Here is a 13,210-nt window from a genome sequence, read left to right on the forward strand (position 1 = left end):
AACTATTCAAGCAGGCTTGTTCTTTCATTGGCTATCTATCCATCTAACTCTAACTGGGGGATCCGTTGTTACGTGTCAAACCCAAGAATATGAAAATGAGTAAGACTTCGTCCCTAACCCAAAGCAGCACACAATCTAACATGGCAAAACAGACACTTAACAATTACACCACATTCAATAAAATGCACAGAACCTAGCAAAATACAAAGAAAGAGAATGGGAAGGAGGGCAAATAATTCACGGAGGGGGAGGTCGGGCAGTATGAGGAAGGAGAAAGGAGATTTCTGACAGGGCTCTTTGAAAGAAAAATAAGGGAGGGTCACATCCCTCAGAAAGGACATCCAAGAAAGAGGGAACTGCCTTTGCATGGAGGACAAACAGTCAGGGTCAGGCTGGCTGGACTGAAGAAGTTGTGTAGAGATGTGGCAGCAGATGAAGGTGTGAAAAAGAAGACAGGGGTCAGATCATACAGATGATGTATGTCATACGAAAGAGACCAAACTTTGATTCCAACAGTACTTCTAATTAAAATCCTTACAGTTATAATCCAAGAACATAAACATGTTCAAAATGAAACAGCCACAAAGAGTGTCAACTGTTCAGTTGTCTTGGATATTAAACTTTAAGTTTATTAACTAACTACCACTTGAGATCAAAAGCCATATGAGGACAGAAGTGATTTCCTCACCAAAAATACCAAGAGCGGACCCACTAGCAATAATTGATGAACTCATTACAGTATAAGACATTTATTAAGTATTTAATTCCCCACAGTGCTTGACTAGATAACATATTGAAAACACTACATAGATCTGTCCTCTAATCTCTAAAAGCTTATAATTTAAGCCTCAGCAGTTGTTATTATTCTTAATTTTCAGAACGAAAATATCATTGCTCTGTGTGACAGATTGAGAAACAAGCTAATCATAAAAAGGCCATAAAAGCTAATAACTAAAGGAAATAAATGTACTAAAATAAATCAATGTAAAATTATAAATGATCAAAATTTTTAGTTGTTTATTATGATTTATTTTATTGGGTTGGGAAATCTATTAACCTTTTGACATAGGAAGATGGAATCCACTAATTGAGTAGAGAAGCTCTACTTTCATTGTCATGCAGATTGATAATATTTACAACTTAAACATCACCCTCTTTCAAAATAATGCCAACATTCTGATAAGTTAGTGGAGTGCAATGGCAAAACACTATCTACTTTAATCTTCATATGCAGATGCCACATTAGGCATGACAAGTGGATGAATGTGGCGCCCAAGCCAATGCATGGAGCGTTCACACTGAACCCTCTGTGGTCTGTGTGTTGACAGATCAGCCTCTTTTCCCTTACTGGCTTGCTGCCAGCTCTGGTTTGATTAAGACACTCTATCACTGACTGCTGAGCCTCCCATATTGGTCTGTCCACTAGCCTTGCTTTGCAGGACTCAATTTCTATGACTGATTTCTTAAAGCACTTTTCCTTCCCACAGCCAACTCCAGGAGCTGTTCAATCCATCCATCAGTAGACCTTTGGAAAATGGCCAATCTTGGGTCAGCACTGTGGTGCCTGACCCAGCTTCCCAAACTGGGAAACATATTCTCACCTGGGATACTTAACTATGAGCCAGAGAGAACATGAAGCCATGAGAAAAGAAGATCTTTCTGCTATTTTTTATTCCATGTTCAATAAGTTAAGACAGCTTTCTATAAAAATAATAAATGAAATATATTACAGAATACAATAGAAGAAATTACATTAATTTTTAAGAAATGTTAAGACTCTAAACAAATTGTATATTGGTGGAAGTTGGTTTTGACCATGTCCCTGGGATCTTGGCATAACAAGTTTGTTCTTCTGTGCCCTGAGGATATTTTGGTGGAAAAACTCGGAGAAGTAGTTCGTAGTAGAAAAACACAGGCTTCAGAACCAGACACAGCTAAGTGTGAATCCCTGCTCCTTCACATTTCCTGAGAGTCTGACTTTAACCAAGTCACTTAACCTCAAGCCTCTGTTTTCTTATCAAACAGGCTAAGCGTCTACTTTATAAAGTTATTTTAATATGAAGATTTATAAAATGTAGCATAGAAGCTGACAGAGCTAAGGTAAGTGTTTAAAAACATATCAGATCATGTCATGTTCTTACTTAAAACCTTCCAACAGCTTACTTCTGTACTTTGTATAAAAAATTTGATCTTTTTCAGATTAATGTTTTAAAATGCATGAAATAAAGTACATATAATTACAAAGGAAACTACCCACATTGAAATACAGTTAAAATATTTATAAAAAAGTAAATTTATACTATAGTGCTTCTTTATTAACGCATCGAATAACACAATCTGGTGGTGGGTTCCATAACTACAGTAATTTTGAAATAGTGATGAACATTATTTCAGGTATCTGCAATAAATATAATCTGATATGAAAATACCTGATATAAAAATTTTAGTTGTGAAAGTCACTGATACTGTTACTGGACTTTTTTCTTGTCAACATTCAAGACTGAAAGAAATGCTAAGTTTCATTTAGATGTTAGTTAGTTAAATAAAAATGTGGTTTTTTTCCTATCCAAGTTTATCCTTCCTTGAATTCTACCCACTCACCCCCTGGAGGACCCAGGTGAAGAGCCGATATTCTACCAACTCTGACGCCTGCCGTACTCTCTGAACTCGTCTCTCATCACCATTCTCTCTCTGCCTGCCACTCTGACCACTTGGTCTCCAAACCCATTAAACAGCCCCCTATTTTCATTTGCTTTTCTTTCTTCTCCATCTGGAATACTCTGCTCTCAAATCTCAGTTGCTTCTTCCCTGTTATCCTTACCTCAGCCTCAAATATCACCTCTTCAGAGACGGCTTCCCGGACCACCCAGTTTAAAGCAGACCCCTCCCCTTGCCCCTCACACCGTGCTGTATATTCCTCATTGTAGTTATCACTGTCTGAAATGACTGTTTTCACTTAGGTGTTCTTGTGTTTATTCTGCTTCCCTGCACTAGAGAGTGAACTCTGCAGGCACAGAAACCTCATCTACACATGTTCAGTAGCATGTCCCCAGCATCTAGAACAGTGTTTGGAATAAAGTAGGGGTCCAGGGAACCTTTGCTGAATGAAATAAAGAAGAAGGACTCCACAAATGTAAACTTTTCTCATCCTCTACTCCCCATTTTGGTATTGTGCAGATACAAAGAGATGCCCATGTGAAGGTTACAATATAGTGGAGGTTTTGGGAGTGGTGTGGCAAGAGCAGGGGGTTCCTGTCCAGGCTCTCCCACTCTGGCAGTACGACTGTGGGCAAATCACTTCTAGCCTGAGTTCCTATGGTACGAGATGAATGGGTTGGACAAATTTACCTCCATGGTCTCATATGGCCTATGGTTTACAATTATTCAAGCACTACGAGTATAAGGTAGCCTAGATGTCAAGTGAGGGATTGTAACCCTAAGTGGAGGAAATCTCACAGAGAAGGGCAAGACTCAGAAAGGCTTTGAAGTGTAATTAGCCTCCAACAAATGACTAGGAATGGGGATTTTCAGGGTCATGAATTCTCAGGTTAAAAGAAAACTTTAAAGGCTACCCAGCAGGACCACTAGAAGAAATTCTGAATATATAAGATCATTTCTGGAGAGGTAACATTACCCTAGTTCTGGATGCAACCCAGTCTGGAGTTAATAGTATGAACTGTAGAACAGTACTACTGGGGTTCAAATCCCAGCTCTGACATTTATAGCTGTGAACTTAGGCAAATTACTTATCTTTGTCTCAATTCCTTCATCTATAAAATGGGAATAGCAATAATATCTACTTCATTGGCTGTGGTCAGGATTAAACGAAAAATGCTACTTTTTATTCTTTAGCTAAGTCCCACAAACCATTTTTCCCTTCTTCCATTGTAATGGAGTTTTACCAGCTACAGACTACATTACCCAGTTAAGAATTTCGACAAGCCAGAATATAACTTGATCTTACCTTTTCTTTGACATTCACATGAGTATTGAGTTCAGCCATTTTGCTTCTAGTGGAATAAGCCCTATAAAAAGAAGGAAAAAAAAAAGATTAACTTTAAAGATTTAAAATTTATATTTCTATGTGTTATTTTTATGCTCTCTCCCAACATGCTAAACAATTTCGTTAGCCATAATCATAAATACTTTCAAGCTAGGGATTTGACTTAGATATGGTCTAAAAGCATGTCACAATAACTCTGGAAGACAATGTAAAATCTTTTATTCACACTGTATTGACATGGAAAATGACAAAGACAGATGGGTATGCACTCAAACTTTGTTTCTTATTATTTGAAAGAAAGGTGGTCAGAAACAGTGAGCGGAGAGAATCTGTACCTATTATAACTAAGCACTGTCATTACAATGCTCACTGCACCAAAGCTTCTATCAATCCCTATATAGTCTAACAAGCATTTATTGAGCAGCTCTTTTATGTACATAACTACATCAAGGCCTACAAGAAGAAATAGGAGAAATAGGTCCAGGTTTAATAAAAAGAAATAGGACCACCTGTACATAACAGTTTTTGAACTTGCTTTTTCCCTTGCCAACATATCATGAACATTTTTCTGGATCAATTACTTTATACCTTCACCTCAATTTTTAATGACTATAAATTCATGATCTCTGGAACACAATTCTTGTTTCCCTAAACCCTTTTAGGTTTTTTGCCTTTGATGTCCAGTCTTTGTGAAGAGAACCATTCTGAGAAGATCTGCAAACTTAACATCAAGGTGTGGTTTTCTTTTCCCTCAGCTGGTCTAAGTCTTTCGCCATTATTATGGAAGATAGACCCTAAGTCTTTAATAGCATCAACCTTTTTTTTGAGATAGAGGATAAATGAAAGTAGCAACTAAGCATGACAAGGTATCAATGTACTACCTATTTGCATGCTTAATGCTTTTTGTCAATCAAGAGCCACTGGAGTCATTTCTTACATACTTTTTAAAAACATATTTTTATTGAAGTGTATCATTCATACATGGACATGCATAAATAATAAGTATATAGTAAATGTGTTATTTTGTGAACTGACAAAAGAAACATGCATAACATCATACAGGGGTCTCATGCATCACCCTTCACCAACACCTTGTATTGTTGTGAAACATTTGTTACAAACTATACAAAATCATCGTCAAAATATTACTACTAACTATAGCCCCTATCTTACATTTGGTACATTTTTCCCCAACCCATCCTATTTTTTAAAGATATGTTTTTATTACAGAGGTTGTGAACTTACAAAACAATCATGCACATGTGTAGAATTCCCATACAACACCCCTTCACCAACACACCACATCGTGGTGGAACATTTGTTACAGATTATGAGATAATATCAGACTATGACCACCAACCATGGTCCATAGCATATATTTGGCACACTTTTTCCATACACCCTCATTATCACCACAGTACATCTTTGGCATTGATGCAAGACTATTATAGTATTGCTGTTAACCACAGTCTACAGGTTGCACCAACTGGTTTTCCCATGCTTCTCCACATTCTCTTATACACTTTTTGACTTTTACTATAAAGAGGATTCCCCATCCCTAGAATTGACACGTTAGAGATAACGTGCAAAAATTCACTGATTTCTCACTCCCATCCCTCTACTCACTATTTTCTTTTAAACCAAGGTCTTAAATAAATAAAAAAGCATAAATTCAAATCCATTACTTTTTTGCTGATTTTAGGATGAAGAATATGCAATTCCAGCTCTATTACCATTCCAGTTATTCTCAAATAGGACTCCACATAGATATATTAGTATATAGACTCACAATTAGAAATAGTGAGATTTTATTTTTAGAAGTTCCCAAATGCTGTTGCCACTGACATGTGCATTCGGGCATACCATTAGAGGAAACCCTGCACACTCCCTCTCCAGTTTGGCAGCTCTTTCCCATATGTTCTACAAATAGTACACATTCCATTGAATACACTTCCCATTTAAATAACTCTCCCAAAAGGTAAATTCTATATCTTCTGACTTGGCACATGGGAAAATGCAAATAATTTCTGAATTTCATTCTTACTTATTCCTGCCCCAGACAATTACTGGTAAAAAACCAAAATGATTATTTTCTGATTATCTGTAACAATGAATAGAGATGAAGAGAGCAGTATGTGAAGTGCAGGGATAAATAATCCAGTGTTTTTATTAACAAGGAAGGCATGGATAAAAAGTGAAACCTTTGGTCAGTTCATTACAATGCCTTCAAGATTGTCTTCAACCATACTTGAAGACTTCTGGATGGCTGATTATCTGATTCAAATGGAAGTTTCTGGCTTTATGTAAACCAATTGTAATATACATGGGATTTCATGCATGAGATAGTGTATGTATGTACGGATGTGAGAAAGAACTAGATATAGAGGAGGGGGAAAGCAGGAGGAGAGAAGGAGGGAGTTGCCAATAGAGGTACAGGTTATACGTATGGAACTACGAAGTACTGAATATGACAACTGATTTGAAAACCATTTGTTAGGATGGACCTGTGAGCTCTGAGGACTTTCACTAGACTTGACCAACGGAATCTTCTGGCACATCTAATTTTGCCTTTATGTGTGAAATCTGTTATTTATTTTTTGTTTTTACATTGGGATTTGATATCTAGGATTTGAATATATGGCATTTTATAAGGTTGGAGTGTCATTACCCACAGGGGAATCAGGGAGGTATTTCAGTGAGAACAGAATTTCAGAGATCTGAAGAGGGACAGCAATGACTGGGGAACTGTAGCCATAAGACAAAATGCATTTCCCCTCCGATATCCTTAGCAATTTCCTTTCTCTTACACTGCAAATCTAACTCAAGGAAGACTTTTCTTTGGTAGTGATGCCAGTAAGATTAATTACATTCTTTGTGTGTATGTGGAAGGAAAATGCTGGTTACGAGGGGAATGGGGGCTATTACAGGTTTCCCAGATGGGAAGATAGGATCATAAGTGTAGGGAGTGGTTACATCCCCAATTTTACTCTCTTAGTTTATTTTTTCTTTTGAGGGCTGCCTCTACAGGTCTACCTTCCGGGCAGATTACAAGGCCTCCTCCACATCATGGCTTTCTAATGGCTGGTATATAACAGACGGACTGGGAAATAGAGTAGCTGAAAAGTTTTCATCTAAACCGATCATAAACTTGGTTTGCCTTCAAGAAATAAGTGTCGAAGAGGCTAGACAGTCAAATTATGTTGTGATAAAGACAAGCCCTAGGGAAACTGTGGAACAGGTGAGGTGGATGTTCAGTGTGCCCCACAGATCCTCACTGAGTGTCCTACCTTCTGGTGGGCACTGGCCACTCCGGAACGCTCAGAAACACACCTTGCACCTGTATGGCATTCTGTGCTTATTCCTAAGCTGACTCCTTTTCTCCCTTAAAATGAAACTGTGCTGTGCTCATATTCTTTTGGGATTTTGTTTTCTGCTATGGACTGTGTATTTGGCTATTTGGTTCAACTTACTGTAAATCTTAATCGTTCAACTTTGTTAAAAAATAGCTTTTCCTCTAGGCAGCCTATTTTCACTTTCTTTCAACTAACAGGCACAGAATTGAGCAACTCCAGTCCTCAAAATTGTAAACCCCTAGGTTAACTGGAGAAGCCTCCAGTGCTGTGATTTGCAGACCTTAAGTACATGTCAGATGTTTGGGGACAACAGACCTTCCCATTTCCTTAATATCATGCTTGATCATCACACTTGGTAGTGTTTCACTGCTGGATGACAGATGCTTGTACACCAACATACCACGACAGCAAGAGATTTAAATCCACAAAAAAGGTACAGGGATTCCCCACCTCTTGGGAAAGAACCAAGTTTCCAGTTCCTATTATCACTTAAGATTGTTCTTGGAACAGACTGAGAACTGTGTTGTGGCCTAACTATTCAACTCCATGGATACATGTTCTGTGCATATCAATTAATCAAAAAAATTAAGACACCCAGAAAGAAAAGTCCCAAAACAGAAGCAACACTCCAATACCTTAGGTATTGACTGCTTTTTTTTTTCTTTAAAATTACAATTTAGATTTTAGTAATGACATTACAAAGTAATTGATATCATCTAAAATTGTGAAAGGAAACTGTTGATTAAAATTTTTTCTATTACTGATTGAAATTTTATTTATGAAATAGACTAATATCTTCATTCATTGTAGATACAGATATTCCATAGTCAAAAATCTACTAAGACAGCAATCCAAAGAAAATAATTTTACCATTTTAATATATCATCTATATATTTCCCTAGTTTACTATATGTCACATAGTAAAATTAATAGACCACAAATATGGTTACCACCAATCACTGCATGTGTGAAGTTATATCAAACTGAACTACTCACTACGCAAAGATCTTATTTAATATTCATTAATACCAGTCAGAAAATTTATTACCTTATACAAAAGATAAACATTCTTTATGAAAAATAAACCTAAACAGTAGAAATTCTGGCAAATGCATTTTGTTTCAGCATTTCTAATTCATACAATTTAATGAAGTTTAATACATGACATATGTATTAGGTGATCAATACATGGCAATATGGCAGTGTGATCAGTTACTAAACTCCAAGTTTTAAAAATGTTTCTCACACAATCATATAAAATATAAGTGTTAAAACCACTGCATTGAAATGCCAAATTGCTTTCTGACTTTCACATCTCCACCTTCCCTCCTGTTTTATTGTGGAAGTGGTAATATAAGTTTCACTTTTGTTTCTCTGAAGCCTATTACTGTTCTTAGCTTCACTTTTCTGTTCCCACGTATTATGTCATTCTTATTGAATTGGATTTGGGAGCCAGAAGGAAATACATAAAACATTTAAATAATGACTTCAACAATTTTTTTCAAGGTTATTTACACAAAATTTCCCATGATTTGCAAAAACATAAACATACTGCATATTTGGGGATGTTAGTATGTTACTGCATAAATTATCATATTATCACTCAAGAGGGTAGATAAGTGCCAAATGGCTCAGAGTAAGGAAAATGAGCAAGAGCATACAGGCTGGAGATCAACTTGATTTCCAGGCTGATCAATACAATGAACCAGAAATTTTTAAAAACAGAGATTTCTGGTCCCCAATATCCATAGATCTGGGGTGATGCAGCCTGAAAATAATACTCCCCAAGTCATTCTGATGCAAAACAAGATTTTAAATGTGCCCAGTCCTAACACAGATGGGCAGTAAGTATAAAATACATGCTGGACTTAGAAGACTTAGTACAATAAAAATCACTTAAGGCGGTGGACTTGGCCCAGTGGTTAGGGCATCCGTCTACTAAATGGGAGGTCTGTGGTTCAAACCCCAGGCCTCCTTGACCCGTGCGGAGCTGGCCCATGTGCAGTGCTGATGCGCTCAAGGAGTGCCCTGCCACGCAGGGGTGTCCCCCGCGTAGGGGAGCCCCACATGCAAGGAGTGCACCCCGTAAGGAGAGCTGCCCAGCGCAAAAGAAAGTGCAGTCTGCCCAGGAATGGTGCCACACACACGGAGAGCTGACACAAAAAGATGATGCAACAAAAAGAAACACAGATTCCGGTGCCACTGACAACAACAGAAACGGACAAAGAAGCAGCAGCAAATAGACACAGAGAACAGACAACCGGGGTGGGTGGGGGGAAGGGGAGAGAAATAAATAAATAACTAAATCTTAAGAAAAAAATCACTTAAGCTGGCTGCTTAACAGTTTTTTGCATTAATTATATCCTGAAATGACAATATTTGATAGAGTGGATTAAATAAAATATAAAATTAAAATTAATTTCACCTGTTTCTTTTAAAATGTGGCTACTAAAATTACATATGTGGGGGAGTGGATGTGGTTCAAGCGATTGAGCGCCAGCTTCCCATATTCCCGGGTTCAGTTTCCAGTACCTCCTTAAAAACAAACAAACAAACAAGCAAAACAAATGAAAAAGCCAACTCAGGGGAACCAATGTGGCTCAGTGGTTGAGTGCTGGCTTCCCATATACAAGGTCCCAGGTTCAATTCCTGGTCCCCAGTACCTTAAAAAAAATTATGTATGTGGTTTGCACTATATTTTAATTGGAAAGTGCTGTCCTAAAGCAGTGGTTATTAAAGTGTGGCCCTTAGAGGAGCCACATCAGCAACATCAGGAACTTGTTAGAAATGCAAGTTCTCTGCCCCCAGTAGGTCTAGTGAATCAGAAACTCTGGGGACAGAGCCCAGCCATCTGGTTTTAATCATCTGCAGGTGATTCAGATGCATGCTAGCTCAAGTTTGAGGACCCCTGCTCGGTGGTCTCCATCCTGGAAATATTAAGAAAAGGTCTTTTCCTTGATCCTAATCACTACACACAACAAGATTTTCCCAGAAACTTAGATAGCTAAAAGGGGGATGAGTTTCCTACATATTACATTGCTAAGAAAAAATCTTTTCACCAACATATTAATAATAATTAGTGCACTTAATGGATCACTTGCAATGTGCCAGGCACTCTGCTATGCACTTGACACACATATTATCGGAAAGTCCTCACAATCCTATGTGGTAGAAATGAGGATTATTATCCCCACTGCATATATGTGAACACCGAGGCACAAAAAGATTGAATAATTAACTCAACGTCCCACCCTAAGCGGCAGGGCCACTCCAACCCAAGCCATCTGACCTCAAAACCATCATAAACAAGCCATGGGCTCACTGTATATAAACTGCAGGTAGTACTACACGAGAAGTAAACCAACTCAGAAGGCTCTGCCTTCTCAGGCTGGGCAGGCATACGATGTATGCTCTGAAAATATGCAGGACCCACAAACTGCAAAGCAAAAACACTAAGCACATATGCGGCAGGAATATCGTGGTTATAAAGAACTGGCTGTTCTGAGGCTTCCTTTCTCAGGTGAGAGTATAAAGAGCTGCACTGAGTGGGTCTTAAGTCACAAATTGCGTCCTCGGTGCTATGATGCTGCCCAGGATCGAAATATTTCAGGGTCTAATGCTTAACTGCCTCTTTGTTCTAAATGAAAAGTAATCAAAGTATCTATGTACCTGACTTTGGAACAGCCTAGCAGTGCTGTGATCATGCAGATCCCGAGACATTTTCTAATGGTCGGCTAAGAGAGGAAGAATCGGGGCTGATCCTGTGTGTAGAAGTCAACTATGTGATGGGATCTGAGAAGCCCAGAAAACTCTTTCATCCAAAACAGAGCGCCTGATAGTCTCCCAGAGTGCTGATTCCTACCATGTATGAACTTCTTAAGAGACATCTGCATTTTTACTTAGCTTAGGGCATGCTATTACCTCTGAAGGAAGGTACAATATCACGGCTGAATTAATTTTATTCTCTTCCTGCCATCGGTTGGCCCTTAGCAGAGAGCAGCGCTCTGAGAGAAGGGGAAACAGGACAGGTGAGTTTTGATAAAGAGAGTGGAAAAGGCTGCACATCTGTCTATATTATGAACCCTGATGGGGCATCTCTGGGAAGGTTCTAGATTGAGGATAGCATGAGGGTCTCATAGCTATAGAATAAGAGGGTGGGGTAAATAACCTCTAAGTCCTTTTCAGCTAACAGGTAATACAAGTCCTAAGGGCACTGGGAGTTAATGGAACCATTTACCAGCTAGAGTAGCAGAAAGTTGACAATTCACTTTTTAAAAGAAAGATGTGAGTATTCTTTCTCTCTGATCTCCTTTAAATTGCTCAGGAGACCACTGCCTAGTCCCCAGAGCACAATTGGGGGCATTATGTGAATGCCAGGTGAAGAGGGAAATAGCTTTCTTTCTATAAAATTGGGGCTTTTTCTAAATTTAATATTATTTTCCATTGCTTAACCTAATCTCTAACTTCCATTTTGTGCCCTTCTTTCTTTTTCCTCAATCCTTTGTTATTTCTTATCTGGTCCTATACTTATGGAGGTCTCATATTCCAAGTACTTTAGCTCTTTCTTGTGTGGTTTAGTTAATTCCCATAGTTAAATAAAAGTTCTTGTACGGTGCCTTTTTCCTTAGAGGAAAGTTGATTTAATTATTAGGAATGAGGAAATATAAACAGTGCAGCAGAGAAGGGTGATTGAAATATGAATTTCATATGAAGATACTTAGATTTTTTAATTTGGAGGAAAAAAAATCTCAAGGTTGCATTTTTATTCAAAGACACTTGAATTACTAAACCCACTGTTAGAACAACTTTACTGAAAAGCTTTTTAAGGGCAAATGTCAGAAAAAAAATTCACATTTAAAAGCCCTGGCGGCCTCTTTTGAAGAGCAGGGTTAGCTTTTGGTTCAGAAATGTCATTGCCTACAAAGTTCTTTGCGGGGGAAGAAAGAAAATTGAATGTTTTATTTAAACAGGTCATTAACAGTCAATACTTATTTGAAAAGGCCTGTTTCCACAGGCTGATAAAAGCTTCCAATCACTTAGAATATCGCTTGAGCAGATCTAGGGCAAGATGTGCTGATTCAAGTTTTAGACCTTTATGGAAGAACATCTTCACTCAACAGCCCCAAGTGCTTGTGTAGGAGGCAGAGTTTCTCTTCACTGTGTGCACAGCTGTATATGCTGCCCATACAGAGATACCGCAAAGGGAGCACTACAGGGCAGGCCAAGCTTTAAATGTTCCACTTTAGTGCCGCAAGTGCTTATGAATGAAAATTAGCCATTTTTGCATAAAGTGTCGAACCACCTCCCCAGGGCAGCAGAATGCAAATGGTGGCAAAAGAGCAAAGGACAGCTAAAGTAAAGGCAGCCGATCTCACGCAGGCAAACAAAGGGGAGGAAGCAGGGAAGGCTTTATTAGCATTCATCAGTGGCATGATTTTTCTATTTAATTTGAAATCATTTCATTTCATAGGTCTCTGATGGCTTGAGAATATGAATAAACGCCTTTCTCTAAGAGTGACCCGACACTGGCTCCTATAAGGCTCCTTTTGATTGCTGGGCTTTAAAGCAAACATGTGTTTCCATAGAGATGTGGGTGACCCGGACCTGGTGCAAGAACCCACTTGTACCAGCAATTCAATTATGCTCTGTTCTTTTAAGATTGCGATGATGTAAGCTTAAGTCTTTAAAGTATGCTCATCTTTAGAGATGCTTCAGAAAAGGTGAAGTGGTCAGCGGTACAGGAAGCAGAGAAGAGGTTCAGAAGAATAATTTTCACTCTCATCCAAGCACATTGTAATTGGCTGTCTTGGAGATCACTCTGGTTTGTTTCCATCACCCTTCCCTCGCCAACTGA

The 13,210-nt window shown here is 38.4% G+C and overlaps 1 protein-coding gene across 7 annotated transcripts in view; it reads right to left on the reverse strand.

Moving 5' to 3' along the window:
- Positions 1 to 13,210, reverse strand: part of SPATS2L (spermatogenesis associated serine rich 2 like) — a 176,264-nt gene that overhangs the window by 89,653 nt on the left and 73,401 nt on the right. For all 7 annotated transcript variants that reach the window (XM_012525334.4, XM_012525333.4, XM_023588910.3 and 4 more), the window contains one exon: positions 3,965 to 4,025. In XM_012525334.4, the coding sequence (XP_012380788.2) occupies positions 3,965 to 4,003 (39 nt within the window). In that variant the 5' untranslated portion in view covers positions 4,004 to 4,025. The remainder of the gene's footprint in view (positions 1 to 3,964; positions 4,026 to 13,210) is intronic.

Source organism: Dasypus novemcinctus, chromosome 7, assembly GCF_030445035.2.
Source record: "Dasypus novemcinctus isolate mDasNov1 chromosome 7, mDasNov1.1.hap2, whole genome shotgun sequence".
NCBI classification, from domain to species: Eukaryota; Metazoa; Chordata; class Mammalia; order Cingulata; family Dasypodidae; genus Dasypus; species Dasypus novemcinctus.